This window comes from Marmota flaviventris, chromosome 19, assembly GCF_047511675.1.
Source record: "Marmota flaviventris isolate mMarFla1 chromosome 19, mMarFla1.hap1, whole genome shotgun sequence".
Classification (NCBI taxonomy): Eukaryota; Metazoa; Chordata; class Mammalia; order Rodentia; family Sciuridae; genus Marmota; species Marmota flaviventris.
The window spans coordinates 15591133-15617571 of NC_092516.1; the positions used below are offsets into that span (position 1 = coordinate 15591133).

At 39.4% G+C, this 26439-nt stretch overlaps 1 protein-coding gene across 2 annotated transcripts; it reads right to left on the reverse strand.

Moving 5' to 3' along the window:
• Nucleotides 1-1498: 1498 nt before the first annotated feature.
• Cdr2 (cerebellar degeneration related protein 2) lies at nucleotides 1499-25319 on the reverse strand. Of its 2 annotated transcripts, XM_027948471.3 has the most exons (5): nucleotides 24934-25319; nucleotides 16214-16326; nucleotides 5288-5436; nucleotides 4884-5045; nucleotides 1499-3373 (listed from the first exon to the last, which is right to left on the reverse strand). In XM_027948471.3, exons 1-5 carry the CDS (start codon nucleotides 25010-25012, stop codon nucleotides 2509-2511), a joined length of 1368 nt encoding a protein of 455 aa, XP_027804272.2. In that variant the 5' UTR covers nucleotides 25013-25319; the 3' UTR covers nucleotides 1499-2508. The 2 variants fall into 2 exon arrangements, with proteins under 2 accessions (XP_027804272.2, XP_027804273.2); XM_027948472.3 differs by lacking the exons at nucleotides 16214-16326; nucleotides 24934-25319 and adding an exon at nucleotides 10812-10901.
• Nucleotides 25320-26439: the final 1120 nt, after the last annotated feature.

The following is a 26439-nucleotide window of genomic DNA, read 5'->3' on the forward strand; positions in this document are numbered from 1 at the left end:
AGAAGAGGAAGCAAGGATACCCACTCTAACCACTGCTGTTCAATGTAATAGTACTGGGGGTCCCAACCAGTAAGAGCTATTAGGTGACAAAAACAAAAGGTATCCAAATGTGGAAAAAAGTCAAATTGCAGTCTATTTGTAGATGATGATTTTATTATATATAGACAACCCCAAGGAAAGCTGAGTATGGTTGTGCATGCCTGTAATCCCAGCTACTCAGGAGGCTGAGGCAGGATTGCATAAGCCCAGGAATTTCGGCCACTGCAGACAACATAGCAAGATCCCCATTTCAAAACTAAGAAAAAAATGTTTACTGGCACAAGTATGAGAGAATTGGCATCCTTATCCAGCATTAGTGGAAGAGTGTTCCTAAACAGGAAGATGCAATAGCAAAATGCTCTTATCTTTTTGCCTTTACTTCCAATAATTTATCTTCTCAACTCACAAATGTTTGATATTATTTATTATGAACTTATAATTTTTGGTAGTATAATAAAATGATCTACTCTCTGGGGATTATTTAAGTGAATTATGTTTCTTCAGACTGGGATACTATATAGTTATTAAAGAATGTTAATCATCAGAAATAGATAGCTCAACAAAAACAATTTAGAAAAATGTTTATTTTCTTGTTTTAAAATGTGGGATGGTTTTTAAAATGTCATTTAAAATATTTTACTTATTTTTAAAATCTTAATCTAAAAGAAAATATAACTTAGAATCAATGCTCATCTTAATTTTAAAAAAATGTTTTTGTCCCTATGATTAAATGACCATGTTTGGAGAATCACATGAAAATTGAAAGGAGACCTGTAGAGAAAAGGCACCAGAGGGAGGGAGGGAGGAAGGGACAGGGGAAATACTGAGGAACAAACTGACCAAATTATACCGTTACATTATGTGTATGTACAAATACGTAATAAACCCACCATTACATACAATTATAGTGCAACAAAAAATATGGAAAAAATTTTTGACCTACAAGCAGCCCAGTTTATATGACTATGGGGGGTAAGGTATGTTTTCTATTTTCCTAGTGTTAATATCTTAATGATGTCAATATAGGTTCATACTATTTAGTCTCAGAATACTTAGATAATGCAAGAATTGGGTAAAGATATGCTTTGTTACATATTTTCTATATGATATCAAAAATTTGTTTAAATATTTTGCTGTTATGATTTTCAATAAATCATAAAATATATGTACTTATGAAAAAATGTTGTCAATTAGTCAAATGTTATTAATTTAGAATCAAGCCAGACACAAATTAGAGAGTATATAAATTTGAAAAATTTTTTTCAATCACATAATTTTAATGAACAATGAGCAACAAATGAGCAGAATTTGTGCTATTAGTTGGGTGTGATGGCACATGCCTGTAATCCCAGTAACTCAGTAGGCTGGGGCAGGAGGACCACAAGTTTGAGGTCAGCCTCAGCAACTTATCAAGGCCCTGAGCAACTTAGTGAGACCCTGTCTTAAAATAAGCAGTAGATCATTTTCACAGGTAGCTTTATTTGGCTTTTAGAAAAATATATACAATAATCAGAACCTCGGTTCTCTTAAATAGTTTTAAATTAAAAGTATGCAAATGAGAGTTAAGTGTATTTCCACAGTTAGAACATCAACACTGCTTAGTAAAGTAGCAGATGGGAAATCCTGCAGCAAGTCAAAACCATTTACAGGAATTCGAAGAACTGAGCAGGAGTGGCTCTAGCAGGCAAGCTGGCCAGCCAGACCACATCTGGGGGCGGAAGGGATTTGATCTTTCTCCTTTAGCTTAAATTTGGGAAAGGAATGAAAGATTTACACAGTCACCTATCCTAAAGGCTGTAGCTTTGAGTAAAACATTTGAATAAAGAGGGTTAGCCCTCTAGGACATATACTAATGAGCTTTGATCAAACCAAAGCTTGCCATTTGAATTTGGTATTCAGATGGATTTGGATATATTAGGATTATCTGTCAGTCACAATTCAATTGGTGGATATAACAAAACTTGAGGGCTTGGAATTGTTAATGTCATTTATTCTGGATTAGACTCCCACTTTCTCTTGAACATTCTTCCAAAATGAATTCACAGTATCCAACAGTGTTTGCAAAAGATATTTCGGTTTGGCAACCCTGACTTCTACAAAGTTTTGAGAAGTTGAGCAAGGAGGCAATAGGAATTGCTTAGCTTTGTTCCAACCCTGCCCTTTTCCCCCACTATAGTAACTCCAAGCCAATTTCTCCAGGAGCATGGATGTCCCTCAACTGGCTCTAAGGTGTTTCTAGCAATTGCAGCCTAATGAGTGCGCCAGCCAGAGGCCAGTTTATCATGGGATTTCCTATAACACTTAAAAAGGAACTGAATTGTAGAATTGACAACAGTTTTCTCGCTGTCTGAATTTGCTACATAAGCAAAGCAATGAAGCATATATCATGAGCAACATCAGGCTCTGAAGTCTGAATGGGAGAGGGTTGGTAAAGACACAGGTAAGTCAGTAGTAGAGCTGGAGACTCATTTAGGAATAAGGAGTGAGAGAGCGGTATTTTGTTCTCTGTGCATCTATTTCCTGCTTGCTTTTCTCAATGCAATTAAAGATCTCCTTAAATAGTGCTTTGTATTCTGGTGGTGCCGTGGTACTGGGAGAACTGATGGGCTCTGGGGTAACAGAGGCAGGTTCCCAGCTGCTGGCACTGGATTCAGACTGGGTGTTCACACCCATCAGGTCCTTGGCCAAAGCTCTGGAGGTCTGCACAGCCTTGTGGGACAGAGAGTCCTGTTCCTGCTGGCACTTCTTCAGCAGGTCTTCATACTTCACCTTCAGAGCACTGTACTGAGTGTCCACTTCATGCAGAAGGGAGATGCCTCTCTGCTTCACAGCCTTGGCCCTCCTAATGCAGGTCTCCTCATGGCCCTTCACAATGTCACCCCCTGCCAAGCTGCTAAGGACCGTCTCACTGCAGCTGCGCTTGAGAGGCTTTCTATGTGCCTCTGGCACAGTCAGGAACAACTCCTCCAGCAGGGTCTGGCTGGGCTCTTTGAATGAAACAAACAGAGAGTCTGGCACCAGCTTCTCAACCCCATTCACAAAAGGATGCTCAGCCTGCAGCATCTGCCGCATCTCTGCCACCTCAGCCTCCAACTCCAGCGCCCGCGCCCGGTAGGCATCCGTGGCCCCCAGCTGCTGTTCCAGTTCATTGTTCTCCTTCAGCACGAGCCCGTACTCCTCCTCCATGGTCATCCGCTTCTGCCGCTCTAGACTCAGCTGGGCCTGCAACATTGTCACTGTCTTTTTCAAGTGCTCGTTTTCTTCCTCATCAGGGCTTTGCTGACTTTGCAAGGAAGTGATCTTCTCAGCAAACACATGGTCATAAACAAAGTGTCTAGGGGAGAAATGGTGAAGGAATACAGCACACAGGTCAACCAAGCGTGCAAAGGAAGAGACTGGGTGTTTTTTAACTAAATCTAAGTTATTAATGGACCTTTATTTATTTATTTATATGTGGTGCTGAGAATTAAACCCAGTGCCTCACACATATGAGGTAAGTGCTCTATCACTGAGCCACAACCCCAGCCCTTGAACTAAATCTTTAGTGGAGATATAATGATTGATATTCAGTTTATTTCAGATCAGAGCAGAGGTTCAAGTGAAATTGTGAGGCTGGGAAATAAACACATGAAAGCAAACAATTTTGTGACTATTTTTGTTTTTGAAGTACTATATTTTCCTTTTTTGGGGGGTGGGCACTGGGGATTCAAGTCAGGGGCACTCCACTACTGAGCCACACCTCCAGCCCTATTTTGTATTTTATTTAGAGACAGGGTCTCGCTGAGTTGCTTAGTGCCTTGCTTTTGCTGAGGCTGGCTTTGAACTTGCAATCCTCCTGCCTCAGCCTCCTGAGCTTCTAGGATTACAGATGTGTGCCACCACGCCTGGCTTAAAGTACACTTCAGAACATTCATTCCCAAAGACCAGCAGCGTGACAGCTGCCTTCCTAGGAAATACAACAGCCCAGGGGTTCATGCCTTTGGCTGTAGAAGGACTCACCTACACAGCTGACATCTGCCTCCCACACCCCATCTATTCTGATCTTGCCAGTTGCTACCTGGACCTGGAGGGTTAGTTTTAAAAGCTCTCCAGCAATTCATAACATTCAGGCAAGGTTAAGAGCCACTGCTATTATGACTTTTAACCAGCTTTTTACCTTCACTTGGAAATTCTAATTTAGGTCTGAGGGAATATTGGTTATTTTCACTTTGAAAAATTCCACAGGTGATCTGGTGGACAGTCAAGGAGAACCACCACCAAATGAACAATGGTCTCTCTCCTGTTCTGTCCTGGGCAACTTGGAACTGTATTTATTTGTGTAATTACAGCAGGACTGCCTCTCCACTAAGATGAAAGCTCACAAAGGCACCACACATTCCTCATGTATGGCAAAGCATTTGCTGCATAGCGGTGTTGAATAAATAGTTCTTAAAGATTTAAACTCATAACTCTAAATTATAAAAGGCATTTCTCTTCAGGCAAAAAAAAAATATTCTCCTGGATTTTTGTTTGGCTGAAATTCCCATGTTTTTCCTTCACTTTAAGGCAAAATACAACTCAAAAATCTGTACTCTATCAGAAGTATTTCTAATCTTACATGAAGATTTAACACATTAAAGGCAATAAAATAAATGCTCCTGAGACTTTTCAAAATGAGTTTTCATAAAATTACTAGTACCCAAGAATTCATATTTGTATGTTTAAATGGTTTTGTTCAAACCACTGGTAGTTTAATAGCCAAGTGCCATTCCCCCAAAATGGTACTTTTTAAACTACTGGAATCCAGGATGTGTCAATGACATGGATGTTTCAACTTATTAATCCACAGAAAAGTAGGTTCTTACTGGCGGAGGTCATATAGTTCCTTCAGACAGGAGAAGCTGGGTGCAGATTTCTCCTGGTCACATTTCCCCTGTCTTCTCCCTTGGCCAGATGACTTCAACTCCTCCACTTGGCTCTGGAGGTGATCGATGTTGGTTTGTAGACATTCAATTGTTTCAGTCAGGCTGCGAGGAACACATAGAAGCCAATCACTCCTTGTCATATTATATTAAGGACAAAAGCAGTGGAGAGATTTTAGCCACGCAAACTGGGCTTTCTAATTGGAAAGGACTTACAGTTAATCTTCATTCTCCCAAAAGAATTAAAATTAAACTTTACCCACATTGACCCAAACAGCCATGTCTACTCCAACTTGGACAAAATGACTCCTCTATAGAGTTTCCTCTATAGATTCTAGAAAGTTTACCTCAGAATTTTTTGTTGTGAGGCCTTGCTTTCAGCAACTAGCTTTTGATTTGTTTCTTCCAGTTCCCTTGCTGTGATATCTAATTGTTCGTAAACTTTTGCATGCTGTTCATTCATTTGCCGTAGAAGCTCCACCTGCTTGGTCAGATACTGTAAGAGAAGATAATTGCAACAAGGTGACACAAGCAGATATAACACTGGGAAGGTTTCAACCCCAATTCTCTGTTTCTCTCAAACCAATTAGTGTGGGGTGAGGACTGGTGCAGAGCTTTATCTCTGGGCTCAGCACCCTCCTGGCACATCCACGTGCTTTCCAACCCAATAGCTCCTGTAGCTTTGTTTCAGTTTTATCAAAAAGCTTCATGTCACAGGCATGACCAACTCAATTAATGGCCACTGGTGCCTGACTCAGAGGCTGAGGAGTGGGCTGGTAGTTCTAACCCCCTAATCACGTGGTTGGTTCCTCTGGTCAGTGCCTATCATACTACTCCAAAAATTTCAAGGGTTTTAAGAACTATATGCCAGGAACCAGAGACAAAGACAAGTGTATAATTTGTATTATACCATAATACTTTAAATCCCCCTAAAACTGAAGTTTTTAGGGGCTATAGCTTAGAGGTAGAGTGCTTGTTTGGCAAGTGTAATAAGGCCCTGGGTTCTAAACACCAGCACTACAAAAAACCAAAATATGACAAAAACCTACCTGACTTAATAAAAAACAAACACAGAACATCCTTCATATGCTGAACTCCCTCAATGCCTACCAGTATTCCTATGTATCATGAGGCTGGTCTAATTTTACAAAGCACATAACATGCATAAAATTAATATTCCAAAGGAAAACATAGTGAGATATGATAATCTCTCAGGAGAAAAAGCTTGGAAAGCAAGATCAAAGTTCAAACAAAAATACCATGCTTAAAAGAAAAAAGAAAGCCTAATGTGTAGGATATTAGATGATTTTCTCTTAAAAAATCATTTTTTTTCTGAGGCATTCTGGGCAAAAAGTAATGGAAAATACATTAATTTAACCAGAAAATTTTAGTTTAATATGCTTCAATGACCACCATTATTTTTAATTCTATTGAGTGTTCTCACTGTCATCCTCCTTGTTTGTGAAACTGACCAGATTATTTTGGTCCTGCTAAGACTTCTTTCTAAATAGCCAGGTTATGACAACAAAGGGAATCATAATCTTTTTGAGGCATTTTACAGAACTCTTCAAGTACCTCCAGGGCCAGTAAGTAGACTTCTTTCAAAGAACAGGGCTAAATGATTTTCAATGGACTCTTAACAGTGTTGGAAAAAGCATCTATGGTCTCTTCTCAAATCTAGTTACATAACTGAGCAATGTGTTGAGCTACCACACAGCCTCTCTTTAACTTTGGCTTTCTCATCTGAAACTCTTGAAGCCAAAAGTGTTTTGGCATATTCTTTGCATTTTAGAAAAACAACATGGTGTTCATGCATTACACTTCTGCAGTACCCCTGTGAGACTGAGCAGGACCATGGAATCAAGCATTAATACTTCTGCATCAAAAAGTACAAAGACTGTGAGCAACCTTGGATCAGTTAAGATCAAGACCTGCTTCCAATGAACTTGCTGCAAACTTAAGTGAAAAATCTAGTTTCGGGGCTGGGGATGTGGCTCAAGTGGTAGCACACTTGCCTGGCATGCGCAGGGCGCTGGGTTCGCTCCTCAGCACCACATAAAAATAAAAGAAAGATGTTGTGTCCACTGAAAACTAATAAATATTTTTTAAAAATTCTCTCTTTAAAAAAAAATCTAGGTTCACAGGTCTTTTGGGTTCAGAACTGATAATGAGGGTTTGTGAATCTATTAGTGTAGATTGAGAGGATTAAATGAGGTTAAGTGCCCACGCAGCAGTGTCTATGAAAATCTGTGTTTATTCTTTATTGCCTCAAACCCCACCAGTTTCTTTTGATCCCTTGAAAAATCAACCTCAAATTCTCATAGGGGAAGCTTTTTCAGAACTGTAGGACTGGGTCCTTAATTCTTTTTTTTTTTATTAAATATTTATTTTTTAGTTGTAGTTGGACACAATACGGTTATTTATTTATTTTTATGTGATGCTGAGGATTGAACCCAGGACCTCGCACTTGGTAGATGAGCACTCTACTGCTGAGCCACAACCCCAGCCCCTGGGTCCTTATTCTACTCTCTTGTTAGCAACATCATTGGAGGTTCCTGTCATTGATAGGATATGTGTGCAATCCCTGAGGAAAATTGGAGTGGGAAAAATGTTCAGAATTACAGGAATATATATGTTCACAGGCATATTTTATATATGTGTATATCAATTATATACATACAAAGCTGTAGAAATTCTATAAGCTACTTTATATGGAGTATAAAGCCTCACGTATTATTTGCCCGGATTCACAACAATCTTTAAAAAGGTTAATGTATAATCAGACGATAATTTATTAAATTACAATAGGAGCTGATCCTACCAATGACTGCAACAGTTACATACTCTATGAAGAACACATAAATGGCATGTGAAAAGCCAATTCATGAACCGAATTGTCTCTTAGTGGGCACAGGATCAGAGTGTCTGATTGAAGGCAGTGGTACGTAGCTAAGAGCCAGGTTTGAGTCAGATCTGGACTTGAAGCCCAGCTTTGCCATTTATAAATGGGTAACTTGATTTTTCTGAGGTTTCCTTATCACACTACCTCATAAGGCTATAAGATTAAATATATATTTGGAGGGACCAGGATGTGTCTGTCACACCACAATATGCCTTTTTGGTATAAGGACTATTGGGCTGAAGCCAATTAAGAAGATGATGCAGGAAAGTTCTCTGCCCTTCCTGTATCTGCCTAAAAGCAGGGCATAGATTTATACAAAGGGTATCCCCACCTTCCCTCCCTACCAGGCAGAACAAAGGTTAACCACTAAACACAACTTTAGACTCTCATGGACCAGATCAGCACCAGAGGAGTCTACATTAACAAGCTTTGTCAGCCTTTGTCCATTATTTATTTGCCTTCCCATAAACTGCTGCCCTTGGAGTCTTTTTCATCCAGTCGCCTCTCTAAAAATTTACTGTTCTTTGTTAATATGCTAAATAAGATGGAATTCAAAGCCACCTCTTGGAGAATTACTATTTGGGGTATCATTCATACATATATATATGCATGTTAGTAACTCTGTTGTTTTTCTTTTGTTAATCAGTCTTTTGTTGCAGGGGTCTGTTCCAACAAAGAACTCAGGAGTCCAGAAAAGATTATTTTTCCCCCTCCAAATATACTACTATATGAATTTACATAAAGATTAATATTTGTAGAGTCCAGCATGGTTTCTGGCGTATGGTAAAATTGCTCAATAAGAGGCAGCTAGCTAGTGTCATCTTTCTTTAAAGTTTTCACACTTTACATATGCTAAGATTCACCAGGAAGATTTAATTACGTGCAGAGACATGGTGATGGGGATGGATCCCAGGACCTCACATATGCTCAGCAAGCACTCTACCACTGAGTTACATCGCTGGCCCCAAACTTTGACTTTTAACCTTAATACTTACCATTTTCCTTCTTAGGACTTAGCTTGCTTGCAGTTATTCACACCAAGATATATTTTAACTATATCATTACAGCATTTTTTTAAAAAACGTTTTTAGTTGTAGCTGGACACAATACCTTTACTTTTTCTTATGTGGTGCTGAGGATCGAACCCAGCACCTTGCATGTGCTAGGTGAGCACTCTACCACTAAGCCACAATCCCAGTCGTCATTACAGTATTCTTTAAAAAAATTTTTTGATGTGTTCTTATAATCATTAATTCCCTGAAATTACAAACTAGTTACTTTGAGTGCCCCTTAACTTTTCTACAGATGGCTAATCTTACCTATTACATTTTAAAACTTTCTATTATAGCTCCAAATACACATAAATGCAGAATTGTTTAATAAATTCCCACATACCCATAATCTAGTTTAACAGTCTTATAACATCTCTATTCTCTTCAACCTTGATCATTTTAAAGTAAATCCAAGGCAGTATTATATTTCTGAGAGAGAAAACTTTAGATTTTAGCATAACCACAATTCCCAAGGAGGAAAACCAATTACTTAATGTCTATCAAATTGCAACATTTTCTTAAGCAGTTTTTCCAGCTTCATTTGCTTGATTTAGCTATTGATTCTTTCACACTCAGGGTGCTTTTATTAAACTTCAAGAGTTGCCCCACCGTAAGGCAAGCTCTTCCCTCCTTTAGGGCCTTTACCCTAATGTCCTCTCTCCCAAGGGACACGCTCCTCTGTCAGCCGGTAGTAGTAGTCTGGGTCCACAAATAAAAGAGGGGTTTGTGAATAAGGATGGGGAAGACAAGATACTTTGCTAATTCCTAACTGAAATTGAGCATTTCCTGCGAATATGAATACAGGCAACAAAACACTAATAGGACTGGGGGTATTTGTGACTTCATCACCAACAGAAATCACAGGTATTTTCATATCACACTGTAGTAATGGTAGAAATCTTAATTGCTTAAGACAGTTAAGAGGATTTCGGGGCACACACAGACACTAAAAGGTTAAAAACTTCTGTTATTCCTAAGGCCTCATTTCAAACATAAGATCTTTATAGAAGACTTTTGGGCTGCCTTGCCTAAAGCAGCACTCCTCGTGAGTCCCTCAAAACAACACACCAACAATTAGATGAACTGTTTACTCACTAATGTCGCCTTCTTTCTAAGAAGGAAAGGTTCTTGTATACCTGTCTAGTCCATTCCTTACACAGAGTTGTGACTAAAAAATGTTAGCTAAATGGCAATTTCTAGACTTCTATTCACAACCTCTCAAATCTCTCATGACATTTCAGTCTTAATTGAAAGATTTTGAGATGGGCTTTGGTTTTAGCCCTCTTGGGAAAAGAGCCTATTAGTCACTAATTCTCTCCTCCTTCCCCATTTCCAGATTATTTCTCTGCTTATTCCCAAGGCAATAATATCTACCAGTAACCTAAGGGGAGACATTTACAATTCTACCACCCACTCCATGGGTCCCAAGTCACAGACCTATTTTACCAAGTCAATATGCAAATAAGTACAAAGCAGCTATTAAAAAAAAAAACTATAGAAAGCCCCCCTTATTTGATATAAAAAGCATGATAAAGACACAAGGACACCATTAAGAACTTGTGATATTTTAGTCTCAGAGGACTTGAGTTTGAGGACAAAGAATTGCAAAGGAGTTTGTTTAGATGCAGTAGTTTAATCTTATGTTACACATCAAACTTAATCAGAAAAGCCTTTCACTTCTCCAGTATTCAGTTATATGTTACAAAGAGTCTGACTAATTTGGTCAGCAACTTAAAAATTATTTGATCTCTATACAAATCCTGTTGTAAGACAAACATCAACTTTTAATTCTATGGAGTCAGATGTCCTGCTTTCAGGTCTGGTCTCTAAATTAGTGTTTATTTTATTAGTGTTTATTATTTTATTAGTTTCCCCCCACCCCGAATCTGGAAGGAAATTAATTTGCTTATTTCCTACCATTCCTTCAAGGTACAGACATGCTTCTGATGATCTGATTTTCTTAATTCAGGATCTCTGACACAGTCTCAAATGAATTTGACTTCCATACTAAATAGCAGAAGAAAAGACGTTTTTAGCAAAACAGTGGAGAAAGGAGGACACAGGGCAGCAGAAATGCAGGCAAAAATGTCAATTTATAGCCAGAATATTAAAGTTTAAGTGCCTTGGGTTATCTCACTGCCTAGGACTTTGCACAGAGAGTCACCCCAATCGTGAGTACAAGGTTCTTGTCCTGCAAAAAGCTATAAAACAAGCCACTTTTATTATTGAGGTAAGCCAATAGAAAAGAAAGGCCAGCAGGATTATTTAACACCTCTTTGCAATTGCAAAACCCTAACCTGGACTGCCAAGGTAGACACACACAACCCAAACTAAAAACACACATGGAATGAAACAAAATGGAAATTTGGCTTTCCAGCAGTGTTGGGATTATCCTTAAATGAAGGATTACAGCCCAAATCCTCTGAATTTAGCATCAAAATTATTTTCCATAATAATGAAAAAATATTTCCTATTACCTTTGAAAAGCCTCTTTCCTCTGATTAATATATTTTCCCTGTAGGAAATTTGGGGTGGGGAGGGCATGACTGTAAAAATCAGTCACCTATAATTCTATTAAAAGCTTGGCTTGCTTTAAAGATCTCTCCAGTAATTCAAGAGGATTTATTTTTTTTCAGAATTAAGATTCTTTCATTATAAAAATTCTTAGTACATGGGTATAAATAAACTATGCACAACTTGCATTGTCCAAAATATATCACTTGCATAAACTCATCCCCTTAGAACAACTACATATCAATGTAGTATAAACATTATTATCACATTCCACAATGGAGTAAACAGATCTGAGAAGCAATTTACATGGCTAAATTCTCTAGCTATCTGCAAATAAAATTGAGGTGTACACCTCAATCTCCTAACATCCAGGCCAGAGCTCCTTCCACCTCTTTTAAAATCTCCAGAGGTAGGCAGCTGGGGTATAGCTTGATGGTACAGTACTTGCCTAGTGTGAGTGAGGCCCTGGATTGAATCCCCAGCATGCATAAGTAAATAAAAAAAAATCTCTTATTTAAATAAACAATTCTCCTAATTATTCAAAGAGCTTTATAAACTTTTTTTAAAAATGTGTTAACGTTTGGGCTGGTGTTGTGGCTCAGTGATAGTGAGCTTGCCTAGCAAGCACGAGGCCCTGGGTTCGATCCTCAGCACCACATAAAAACAAATAAAGGTATTGTGTTCAACTACAACTAAAAAATAAATATAAAAAAATGTGTTAATGTTTTTTTTTTATACCTTTATTTTATTTATATATGGTGCTGAGGATCGAACCCAGTGCCTCACCAGTGCTAGGTGAGCGCTCTACCACTGAGTTATAATCCCAGCACTATAAACAGTTTATCTGTTAAATTTCTACAAGTATTTATTGGTTACCTACTATGTGTGAAAGACCATGAATAAACACAGCAATAGCTCTCAATGTTGCAAAGGGAAATGGGAGAGGGGATAAAATAAGTCAAGAAATAAGCATAAAATACAGTAGAATATTGATTAAAAAAAAGCACAAAATGCTTTAAAATTCCATAGAAGGCTTGTGTGATGGTAGCAAAGACTGTGTCAGATCCTACTACTCTCCACAGCTTCTCTCTCCCATTAAAAACAAACAAACAACAACAACAACAACAAACATTGCTCTAGACTGTTAAAAAAAAAAAAAAAAGAAATTAGCACTGAATAAAAGTGACAGATTCCAGACTTCTCTGAAGCCAATGGAACTATTTCTTTCAACAGCTTTTTAAGCTACGTCTATCAAAAATACTGATCATTTTTTATGAGAATTATTTGAAAGTCACAAATAGGTTTTGCATGAATATTTGTGGTAGTATTACAAAACAGCCTTTGGCAGTTTCCCAGTCATTCATCACTGTCATAATAAATCAAGAATTTGGGATTTCATTCAATATTTATTTATTTATTTACTTACTTACTTACTTCAGGGATTGAACCCAGTGTGGCTTAACCACTGAGTCACATCCCCAGTTTTTTAAAATATTTTATTTAGAGACAGGGTCTTGCTAAGGTTGGCTTTGAACTCAAAATCCTCCTGCCTCAGCCTCCTGAGCTGCTGGGATTACAGGCATACACCATTGTGCCAGGCTGAGTTTCGGATTTTATGTAGTATTTTCATCAGTTATGCACTGACAACTCTTTATTCACTCTGACTAGTTTGTTTCTGGACCATTTGTCTCAATTTAAATTCTTCTAGGTGGTGGGATATAAGAGCTGACTTTTTGGTTTATTTGCTCAGTGGTAGAATGTATGATTATGGCATCAGGCCCTGTATTCAATCCCAGCACCAAGTAAGTAAAATAAAAGGTTAGTTTTCCACTTGTACAAGTGATTCCATTTCTGTAAAAGTTCAAAAACATGCTAAACTTATCTAGGATGTCAGTGTTAGGATACTGCTGGTAGGGTGGTGCCTGGACAGGCTGATAATGCTCTCCTCATCTGGATGCTGGCTGTTTACTTTATGAAAAAAATTTGTTTTCTTCTTAATTTTGTTTATTCATTTTTATGTGGTGCTGAGGATTGAACCCAGTGCCTCACATGTGTGAGGCAAGCACTCTACCACTGAGCCACAACCCTAGCCCCAATCTTATGAAAATTTATCAAACTATACTTAGGATTTGTGTTCTTTTTCTGTTTGTATATTCTACTAAAAAGTTTTAAGCAAAGAGAAAAAATTGATGAAGTTTAAATTAAGGAAAAGTCCTTATAAAATATTTAAAGGGGGTTTCCTGAAGGTTGCAAAAAAAAGAGGTACATAATACAGGGGTCACATTTAAGTAGGGAATCAGGCTCTTTGGCCGACTGGCTACTTTTACATCCTTTGTTTTAGGTTACTAGAGAGAACCCTCTCAGAAGTCTACTTGTGATCTGTACATAAGTCTTCTGGGTTTGGATATGCATAAGCAGGCAGTAACACAGACCATGGGAGTCCCTCCTGACAAGTGGGCTTGGTCAGTACTGCTCCCATCTCATTTCCCTGTTTTGTCTCCCATCCCTATTTATTTTTATGAAGAGATTTAAAGAAAGAAAAAGAAAGGCCAGCCAGCCATAATAGCAGTGAAGAACTCTACGACAGTAACTGTTCTTAGCCCAAACCAGTTTTGGATAAAGAACACCAAATTCTTCAATGCTTGGAGTTATGAACCAGTGGACCACATCCTGTTTTGTCTCATCAAAGTGTTTCTAAACTAAATTTGTTTGAATATTTAATTATATATTTATCATTAAAATCTGAACTGTATACTTCATTCCCATTGTGCTTTGAAACATTTTATGAATGACATTAGATGGAAGATTTGAAGAATCTCAAAGATCTTTGGATTCTGTCAGAATGTAAACAATCTGTCTTAACTGCCTAATCCTCAATACCACAGAAAAGGTAGAAAGACAACTTAATCTATTTTCTCCAATGGCCCCAGAGGCAGAACACCTATAAAAGCTCATATAAAGTATAATATTATATATTATATTAATATATGTAAACTCTAGGTTATGATTTCCAACTTATTTTAATGTACCTGTCAATTTTACTGAAATATTTACAGAATTGAAAGCTTGGAACTTAATGAGTTAAATCACAAAGCAATGTGTTGGTAATATAACCAATAGGCATCCTCTCCCAATTACACAAATATCTGGACTTCTTTCATCTATCCTTGGGAGATATGTTAAAATAAGTATCAGTTTTAGAATTTTATTGATATGTTCATAGGAGACATTAACACAATATATTGAGACTAAGTTTCTATCCAAGTACAAATAAATGTATCTCACAGTGTATAACAGTCTACGTTGCTCCAGGAAATCTTTCAAAGAGTTGAAAGACAAGGTTTAATGCGCTTGCCTGGCATGCGTGAGGCACTGGGTTCCTCAGCACCACATAAAAATATTAAAAAAACAAAAAACAAACAAACAAACAAAAAAAACAGAACAGGAAAAGATTTCCTTGACTACATGTAACACTTGACTAGTTTAACAGTTTTAAAATACCCGGTTTTCCTGTATCTTTAGGTTTCTGACAAACTACAAGTTGTTAAATTCAATTTAGGGTACAGCATGTTTTATGTTCTTTTTTTTTTTTTTTTTGGTACCAGGGATTGAACTTAGGGACACTCAACCACTGAGCCACATCCCCAGTCCTATTTTGTATTTTATTTATTGACAGGGTCTCACCGAGTTGCTTAGTGCCTCGCTTTTGCTGAGGCTGCCTTTGAACTCGCCGTTCTCCTGCCTCAGCCTCCAGAGCCGCCGGATTACAGGTATGTGCCACTGCACCCGGCTGTTCTGTTTTTAATGTAGGATATGCTAAAAATGGTGCGGGGTGAGTTCAAAAATCTTTACAAATTATCCTTCCCTAGAATTATAATTGGAGCTAGAAAGTACTAATTATAATGAACTGTGTCACTATTATGGAATCTTTTATATCTTGCTATCGATAGACTCAAGAGTTCTGGGTCTACTGTACCAAGCTGAGGGAAATGAGTTATAATTGAATTTAAGTGTGAAGCTTTTGGGGGGTAGGTGGAAGTTTGGGGTATGAAGAAAGTTGTTCTGATGGGGCAATTATTGGGTTAATAGCAACAATTATCTTCTTTATAGTCAAGTGGCCTACATATAACTAGGCTTCTTTAATGGGAACATTTATAAGGTCATAGCACCTTCCATTTTAAAGCCTTAGCCTAGCATCTTTCATCTTAAGTTTAAGTTAGGCAAAAAGTAATATTTTAATGAAATCCACCAAAAATATAAGTAAAATCAAGACAACAGCAAGGAGAAAGAAACATACTTTGATTCTTTGATACATTATGAAATCAGGTACTATAATTTTTGAACACCTAAATCCAAATTTGGAATGGTGTTTGGAGGAAATGAGAGGCCACCAAAGAGTGGGTATATAGGGAACTTCCAACAGTATGGATAGTTTTCTCTCTTAAGCTTGATAATGGGTACCTATTGAAAGCTTGGAACTTAATAAGTTAAATCACAAAGCAATGTGTTTGTAATATAACCAATAGGCATTCTCTCCCAATTACACAAAGACTTACGTATTTTTTTTTGCTTTACATATTAGTAAATTTTGAGTTCACTTCACTAAGTGTATAGCAAGATGAAAATCACATACTTATGTACTGGGAAAACCTAAAGAAAGTAGAAATCAAGTCTCCATCTTTCTGATGGTTTTTATTCTCAAAAAAGAATCTACCTTAGAATATTGTACTTCTAATTGCAAGCATTAGCATAGGAGTATGTGATTGCTACACATCAAAATGCAATTCTCCCACTGAGGACATTACCTCAATTTCCTGTAACTGCTCCTGATTGGTTGTGTACATCTGCTGAAGAGAATCCTCCAACTCTGTGTTCCGATCCAGTAATGTCTTCCCAAGCTCAGCAGCAAGTTGGAGATCTAGCACAACAAATAAATCACAGAAATACAAATGAACTCACTTCAACATTTTATATAAACCAGTCCTTAAAATAAGAATGAACCAAGTCCCAATACATACAAGTCAGATCAACATAGAATGGCCCAACGAAAACCGAGTTCTACTTAAAATTACTTGAACTGGGATCTTTAGTCAGTGAAGTACCATCACATACCTGAATTACTTAGATGACATGAAAAATAGCAATCTACTTTATGGAGATGTAGTTATTAATTTGGGGATGATTCTCAGCATTGTGACTTCTAAAATTATAATTATTTGCAAGTGAAATAGACTGACAGTCTTTTTTGGATGGACCCTTGAGTCAACATACAGACAGATCTTTCAGTGATTTCTAAATTCTAATGAATCTGGCTGCTGTAAATAAAATTTGTTATATATCCTGGACTCCTAGTGGGTCTAAAAATTAAGTTAAAAAGAAAAATACAGTATCAGTGAGAAAATTGCCCCAGGTCTGTCTCTCTCTACTTCTTTCATGTCCTTCTCCAAGTTGTGCAAACCAACTAAGCAAGCAGCAAGATATTTTTTGATTCATACTTCCATTTAGCATATAACCATATATTACTTTAAGCTTAATTTCCAACTATATTTTTTCTTAGGCATATATGTATATAAGATAGGATTTGTTTATATTATACATAAACCCAGAAATTAAAACTTAGTAATTAAAAAAAGACACCAGTTTTAACATAGGTAACTGAAATACTTATCTGCATAGTAAATTTTATGGCCAGTCTCCTTTGATATAGTGGAAAATGTACTGAATTCCGAGTAGGAAGGTCTGAGGTCCAATTCTGATTACACTTTACCAGAACACTTTAAGATGGTGACTTTATCAGCCACTACATATAATTTTCTTAAGAGTTATTAAAGCAATGACTCTTTTGTCAAGATAAGATTGTGAAAATCAAATGAAGTAAGGAAGTACTTTACAAACTGTGCTATAATACACAGGCAAAATATTACCAATTAGTATCCAATGATTCACAAATCAGTGTTTTTGTTGCTAGGCATTATTAAAACTCTGGCTCTAGAAAAGTGCATAAAATGGATGAAGTTCCTGCTTTTTGTTGACATTCCCAGATTAATGGGGGAAGGCAGACAGCAAAAAATTACTAAATTTACAAACTTGTGATAAATACCATTCATACATACATACTGACATTCAATAACATCAGACAATACATTCTAGGCACTAGGGCTACTAGGAACTCAGATAAAAAAATTCCCTACCCTCATGGAGCTTATATCCTTATTTTTCCCAATAGGAAAAAAATGTCATAAAACATATAATAAAGAGAATAAGTGCTAAAGAGAACATATAAAGTAAGGAAGGGTTACAGGAGGAGTGTAGATAAATTGTTGAATTTTAAAAACATGACAAGGGTGACATTCCAATCAAGATATGAAGGAACTGAATAAATGACCTACACAGATCTATCTAGATGAACAACATTCCAGGCAGAGGCAAACAAGGGCAAAGACCCTGGGAGGAAGGCTGATTGGAGACATTAAGGAAGCCAAGGAGGCTGAACAGAATGTGTGTAGAAGGTGGGGAGTCAAATCAGAGAGGCCCGAAGGTTGGCTCACTTGCATAGGACCTTACTAGGGAGGTCAAGATTTGGCTATTACCTTAATGTGATGGAACCCAGCAGAGGTATGACAAGATCACTCTGGCTGCTGTGTAAACAAAAGGGACAAAGGTAGATGCATAGTGACAGAAAAATGAAGCAATCAAACTGGACGAGAGAGGTGATAGTGACCTGCACTAGGTAGGAGAGATGGAGATGGGAAGAAGGAGCAAGGTTCTGACACGTTTTAAAAGTAAAGCTATCAGGATTTGTTGACCAATGTGATATGGAGTATAAGAGAGATAAGTGGGGGAAACCCCTTAATTTGGTTATAAAAGGCCTTACTGATTTATTGCAGAGGGTGGGGGTACTGGGGATTGAACCCAGAAGTCCTTAACCACTGAGCTACATCCCCAGTCCTTTTTATTTTTTATTTTGAGACAGGGTCTCACTAAATTGCTTAGGGCTTTGCTAAGTTGCTGAGCTGGATAAAGAGACAATTTAGAGCAGGAGGTCACAAGATGGATCTCTCCGAGGAAACAGCTACAGCTTGAAAGATGAGGAAGTCACCATGCAAGAGCTAAGAAAGCACTTGGCATGTTCTACAACTTGCCAAGCAGCCAGTAGGGGGAAGCTGATGGAAGAGCATGAGAGATGGAGTGGGAGAAACAAGGCAGAAATCAGATCAGATAGGATTTTATAGGCCATGGTAGAGAAATTTTGAATCTTATTCTAGGTATGATAGAAAGTCATTTCAATTATATCATAATGTGTACATGTGGATATCTAGTTGTTTTGTTTTTGTGGTACTGGGGATTGAACCCAGGGCCTTGTGCAAGCTAGGCAAGAATGCTTTCATGGAGTTACATCCCCAGCCCTTTCACTTTTATTTTGAGACAGGGTCTTGATAAGTTTCTCAGGCTGGCCTTGAACTTATGATCCTCCTATCTCAGCCTCCAGGTAGTTGGAGCATGTGCCTACGTGCCTAGCAAAATGTATTTACTATGAACAAATATTTACTACGAAAACAGGGAACCTCGTGTGAATTTAAACTGAATTTTTAAAGGTTGACAAATAAGGTTTAACATCTATCCATTACTACTAAGATTTAACCTAGAATAAGTGGTAACAGAAAAGCAACAACTTTGTTACCTAGTAATGTTCACCTGAGTGCATAATTGATATTCTACTTGTTTAGATTTCAGTGGGAAAATTCAAAGCAATAACATTTACCACACATCACTCCAACTCATTTTAAAACATTTTACACCATTTTAGACAAAACAATGTGGGTAGACAGGTGCTAGAATACAGTCTCTTATGATTTCAATATTAACAATGTTTAAAATGTCTGTTACTATTATTACATTAAGACCTCAGGGCTGGGGATGTAGCTCAGTGATAGAGCATTTGCCTAGTGTTCATGAGGCCCTGGGTTTGTATTCACAAGAATGTTTACAAACTTTTTTTTTTTTTTTTTTGTACCAGGGATTGAACCCAGGGGCATTTAACCACCAAGCCACAACCCTAGCCTGTTTTATTTTTCCTTTTGAGAAAAGGTCTCGCTAAATTACTGAGACTGGCTTTGAACTTGTGCTCCTCCTGCCTTAGCCTCCTGAGCTGCTGGCATCACAGGCATTACCACTAAACTTTTTATCTTTACAAGGCATGTCACCCAGTTTTTAAGATGAGACACCCTGAAGCACAAAGCTCTTAAATGACGTGATCAAATAAATCCATACAGTAAGTCACAGGTAAGACAGAAGTTACTCAATCAACAGATTCTAATTTCCTCTCATCAAGATTCTCTATCATCCACATCTGCAGTTTTAAGGCTAATGAAAGGGAGTTACACATATTCCTTTAAGATAGATGATACAGGGGCTAGGGTTGTGGCTCAGCGGTAGAGCGCTCACCTAGCACGCGCAGGGCACAGGGTTTGATCCTCAACACCACATAAAAATAAAATAAAGGTATTGTGTCCAATTACAGCTAAAACTACAGATACATAGATAGATAGATAGATAGATAGATGGATGGATGATACAAATTTCCCTAGTTGAGGGACTTAGTCTTGTTTACTTGTTTTCACAGATGGCAATGGGACACTAGAGTTCAACAATTTGGATATTTATTGCCCTCTCTGCTATGAAAAGCATATACAGCCCCAGGCAAGTTAATATCTTGTTACCATGAAATGCAAAAGAACCAGGTATGGCTGAGGATGAAATAATTATTCTATGCTCACAGAGTGTGCAATGTGTATACATAGACCCACAAAGAAAGCATCACAATATATTAAGACAAGCATCAAAGCATTACCTAAGCATTATTTAAGTCTTTCCTTCTGGCATGTTGAAAAGTGATAATTTCTCACTGGGAAGGATCAGAAACTCACCAAGAATGTTCTTAACTAGCAATCAAAAACCGAGCTGAAAGAAACCTCTTCCAAATCAAGACTGACTTGAGATGAGCATCAGCCACTTTTCATTCAATTATGAAACTGCTTATGTTACTTAATAGCAGCTAAGGACATCTTCCCTCCATCACAGAACCAGAGGCCAAGTACTCTTTAGTAAATAGCAAACAAAAAAGAATTTGAGACTTCTCCTTATCTCGATCCTTATTTTCAGTTAAACAATACACCCAACTGGTTTAGTAACCTGAAGTCTCCAAGTCTCCTAAATATTTCATAGGATGTTTAGAATTCTAGCAAGTCTCAACTACAAGAAAAGCATCTGTGAAGTCACACTGTATAATAGGACATTACTTCATCTGTTAGTTTAAAGATGTTGGAGGGTTTTTTTTTTCCTGGTCTTTAAAAAAAAGTTTGTTTCCTGTTGTGTAGCATCTGGCTTCCATAACCAAAAGGAGCCAAAAGCTGGCAGTAAGCCCAAGGTTTTCTAAATAACTAGTAGAGGGAATAGGAGAATATGGAATGTCCTTTATTTATATTTTTAATTAAGGCACGCACGCGCGCGCACACACACGGAACAATATAGTTTCAAAGCCTTGCACACCTGTTCATTTCTATTTTATGAGGATTTTCATTCTCTTTTCTAAATCCTATTGAACTGGCCTGGCTTAGGCAGACACTAAAAATATCAGATTTATGGCATGCTTGAGAATTGCAACACTATCAATACCTTCATATGTTTGATATTCTTTTACTAATCAGTCTTTGCAGGTAATATTCTATTTTAGTGGTGTAAACTGTTAGCTGTAAATAGATATTCACTCAGCTCTGAGCCTTGAGAAAAAATTAGCTCAAGCAGCTGAGTGAATTTTTCTTTTTTTTTTTTTGGGGGGGGGGGAGGGGTAAAAAGACCTTTCTTCCAGAATTTTGAAATCTTTAAGTCCCACTGTTAGTATATTTCCTCATTTTACTTAAGTTTCTTTCTTTCTCTCTGTTTCCATACTGGGGGTTGAACCCAGAGGCCCTTTACCACTGAGCTACATCCCCAGTCCTTTTGATTTTTTAAAAAATTTTGACACAGGGCTTGCTAACTTTCTGAGGCTGGCCTTGAACTTGTGCTCCTCCCGCCTCAGCCTTGAGTGGCTGGGATTACAGCAGTCTGCCACAGTGTCCAGCTTTATTTTAGTTTCTTAAAAAAAAAAAAGAGGAACAACATATTCCCAGGTTAGCTGTAGTCTGTAGCAGTAATTCAATAACATTAGGGCTGAAAGCTTTTCCCATTACAAAGTCAAATGCGTCACTTGGTGACGCTTCTGTTTAACTCCTGTTGCCAACGTTACTATAATTGGGAACACAAAAACCTGAATATAAACATCAAGAGAAATGATGGTGCCAGTTTTAATGACCCTCCAAACTGTGATTCAGCGAATTAGGTGCACATAAGCAAGATGTTACTCATCTTGAAAAGAAATTTTTGGATTCCTTTAAACTAAGATGTCATTTGCTGATCTACATACTAGAAACCTGAATCCTTATTCTAACTTGCAGAGCTTCACCAAAGGACAATTATAATGGCAGTTGGCCTAAATGAAAAATCAGTCTCTGATGTCTTTCCACCTGGTTCACAGGGGCCCATTTCAAAGAAAACACCATCATTACCTACACAGAAGGTTCCTGCTGTCCCCGAAAAGATCATACCCACAGAGATTATTGTCAGTATTCCCACTGTGCCAACCCAGCCCTCTGACAAAAACTAGTCTCTCTATCCAAGTGTTTTGAAAGCAAAGGGGTTTCTCCTTTTGCCTATACTCAGCTTTACATGTTCCTAATAAGGTATGAACAGGAGACAAGAGTCTACCGAGTTTAGAATTTTTCTGCAGTTTTAATTTAAATAAAAATGCTCTAGAAAACTTTGATACAAGGAGGACTCAATCTATTAGGTAATGGCTTCCATTGCTAAAGGTAAAAAATTTAGTAATGGTTAAGGCTTTGAGAACAGGACCTTTAAACATTGTTTTAAGCCACTCTCTCCAAATAAGCCTAAGTTAACAGGACTATAAAAAAACAAACGTCTACAGATAAGATCCCATTAGACCTGCTTAATTGATTTGTATCATGGGACAGAGTTGCTCCAAAACTTTACTCAGTAACAAACATCTATTGATGACCTATAATGTGCCAGACACCATAGTGGGCACACAGCACGAGGCAGCATCTACAGGCTTCTATAGTGTACAGATTCCTAGAAAGAACATCAACTTCATGAGATTAGGAATCCTGTCTACCTATCTAGGCACCATTTGCCCCAGTGCCTAGATTAATATCTGACATAGATCAGAAAATAAATTTTTGAGAAATGAACAAGATTTGAAATCTGTTAGAAATTCAGTTCTAGCTGGGGGTTTAGCTCAGTGGTAGAACATTTGCTTAGCACAAGTAAGGCTCTGGGTTTGATCCTACGCATCACATAAAAAGTTCAGTGGGGGAAAGATATCCTTTTATCCACACTGCAGTATTCATTCTTTCATAGGCCATATTCACAAGTTTTGATTGTTGGAATTTCCCATATTCTATTCCTACCCCATATAGTTGAGTGTCATGTCAAATACCATTGTGATAATGGATGTAAAAATCTTTTGAAAAGTACAGAACAAATTCCAAATGCAAATCAGCAGTTAAGAGGTTCAGAGGTTCTTTAAGGCTTGTTAAATTTAAAGCTCTGATGACTTTATTTTGATCAGAGATTAAGGAGAATTCCACATGGAAGCCCAATGTGTTGTACTTGTGTACTTGCTTCTTAGTTGATTGAAACAGTAACTGGTTGTTTCTGATAACCTCCCACAAAGGAGAGTGAAGTGTGGATTAAAGCACCTTAATGGAAGAGAGCCATGAAAACAGTAATCCTGAATGAGTGCTTCAGTTTAGTCAGCCAATATTATAATCAGGCTTCTATTATGATGAGCTAACTATCAGCTAATTGTGGGAGATTAAAAAAAAAAGCCCACCCTTAAAAATTATGTATGCTTCTTATACACAGGAAAATAAAATATGTAGCTTTGATTATACAAACTGCTTGATTTATTACAGGGAACTATTGCAATTGAAGTTGCCTCATTAATCTTAAAGTATCAAAGTAGGCCATCAATCCTTATGGGGCAAACCAAAACTACAGTCCTTGAAATATATGACGAATTTGTCTTTGGGGCATACAGAAAATGATGGCAAATATTGTGTTACAACTGCTAATAGCTAGACTATATAAGCATAATGGTGAACCACTTTAAGTCACTGAATGTTAATTTAAGAAATCATCTTTTCCCCAAAAAGGTACTTGGGTTTTTTCAAGTCTATCAATGGTAGCATGAACAAGCATCATAATAATTTAATATGCAAGTAAATGACATGTTTTCACTGAAAGCTTAGAGATGACATAATTGTTTACATAGAACTGCACAAACAGAGGATGCATGAAAAAAAATCGTGAGGATTATTCAGTATAGTGGTTAAGAACGTTTGCTCTGGAATTTGAAGTGAAACTCTAGCTCCCCCAACACTATCTACTTCTACCAGTTAACTAGTATTAGATTCTCCTAACCGCATCTAGTGTTGTAAGGAGGATTAAATGAGCATCTGTGTAAAGGGCCTATGAGTGTCTGACACATAAAAAATGTTCTCCAACTGCAAACTTCTGTTATTAATATGCAAAAAAAAAAAAAAAAAATCTGGCTCCAAATCGAGGTCTGCTCTAAGACTGTCCTCTGGAGATACCATCAACAAGAAATCCACGTGCACTTTGTAGAACTGCCCTCAAATCATTTCATCTGGCATCTGCTGAACTACACATAAAGCAATTAAAACAAAAAACATGGTAATAACTGAAAAAGCTGGAAACTGGGATGGCCAGGAGAAGAGAGGGTTTGAACACTAACTATGATTCCCCATTCTGAGTTTGTGGGTTTAAAAACACCTGTTTCCATCTTTGGCGTCAGGCAAGCCCCTTAACCATTTAGCCTCTGCTTTCCTCGTCTGGAAAATGGAATAACAAAGGGGACTCAGAGTGAAGATGCGGATTAAAAGGACAGTAGATGTGCAAAGGGCTTGGCAGAGCGCCTGCCGTACAGCAATTCTACCGCCGCCACCTGCGGCAGCTCCCACTCTGTGCTGGCCATTAAGGGCGCAGTTAGGATTCTCAGAGGAGGCGGCGGCGGGGTCGGCAGCCTAAGGGGCGGCTTCATTGGCTCTGCCAGCTAGAGGGGGCACGCTGGCTCACCCCTCTCCGCCTCGGAGGAATGCGGATTAAATCGGTTAATCCATGGAAAGCGTTCCAAGCAGTGCCTGGCGTGGATTTCTCACTCAACGCGCCCTGGCGATCTTTATTAGAGCTGCGCATTAGCAGGGCCGTGGGCCCGGCGCAGACGCTTCCTGCGGGCGAGATGGGCGGGCCCCGCCGCCAGGTGAGCGCGACACCTTCCCGGCATCTGCACCCCCGACCGCGAGCGAAGGCAACTTTCTAACAGTTTCGCACCAGCAGTGCCCCCCGCCGGGCCTCTCGCCCACCCGCGGGGCGACCTCGCCCTCACCTTGCTGCAGGTCCCGGTGGTCGTACCACGGCTCGTCCTCTTTCATCTCAAACTCCTCCACCAGGTTTTCCGCCAGCATCTCTGCCGGGGATTCCAGGGGCAGCGTCCCCCGCCGCCGCCGTCCCGCCTCAGCCGCTGCCCCGGGCTGTTCCCCGGTCCCGCCGCCCTCAGCCAGAGCCGCCCTCGGGCGGGACGCGCCTCCGCCCAGGCTCCACCGCGCCGCCTCACCACAGCTACTCGCTGACCGCCGCCGCGGCGGCCCGCAGAGCTCGCCGTCCACCGCTTCCCGACTCCCCTCACGCAGCCCAACGGCCCCAACGGCCGGCGCCCCGGCGCGAGCGCCCCGGTAGGCGCCCAGAGCCGGCTCCTCACGCCGCAGCCCGGCCCAACGTGGCACTTTGGCAGAACCCTCCCCGACCGGGGATGCGATTCAAACCCCCGGCGGCTTCTTGACCAATCGCGAGCGGGCTGCTGGCCGAGCGGCAGCAACCTTGCCCAATCGTGTTTCATTGTAGGTCCGCGGCTCGCCCGGTCCCGAGGGCAGTCAGCCAATGGTGGCTTCGGAAGAAACAAAGAAGGCGGGGAAAAGGAGAAGGGGTGAGGCAGAAGGCCCCGCCCCCTCGCCTGCGTTGTGTCTCTCTCTTGAGAGTGCGCTCCGGGTTCCGGTGTGGAGGCAGCGGCGGCGGCCTCCGCGGCGTCTGGGTGTTCCGCCCACCAGTCAGTGGACGAGCTGCGCTGGCTCGAGCTGCCTGGACTCTGGCCTCCGAGCAGTGGGAGGTTATTGTCCCGCGCCCTTAGTGCCAACGGGAGGCATTGAGGGTGCCAATAGCCCGAAGTCCGCTGCCCCGCCGGCCCTTCTCTTACCTTGACTCCCAGACTCTCTCTTGGTGAAGCGCAGAGACTCAGGGTCGATGGGGGAGTTTAGGGCTGAGAAAACACCCTGTGAGTGTTAGCGGTTTCCTCCTGGACATCTGAGCTCTAGCGTCCAAGCCTCTAAAAGGACGGGCACCCGACCCGCTTGAGAATCTGCGGGGCGGCGAGGGGGGCGGTTGAAGCAGTCTCCCTGAGGGGAGAGAAGTGCACAGTTTTGCATACGATTTTTGAAAGATTCGTAGACCACAAGCTAAGATCTGGGGGCATGCCATTGCACCTAGAGAGGAGAGGCTGCATGCATCCCAGGCTTGATGGCCAGCAGGGCAGTGCACGCCCTTCTCCATAGACTTAGCACAGTAAATACTGTGTTGAGCTTTTAACATCATCAAGCAGACCTAACACGCTCCAAATAGGGTGACAGAAGGTCAGTATTCTCCAAGTGAACCTAACAGTGCAGGTTTTAGGAAAAGAGCAGTGCTACTGTTTAACGTGTATGGAACAAAAGATGGAGGTTGAAATATATTATTGAAAGATTAGCTCTAGAACAAAAGGTCATAATAACTACCAGGAAATCGGAGAGAGAGGTGAAGAGTAATGTTAGTTAAATCTTCATCAATCTCGGCAGTGAGTTGA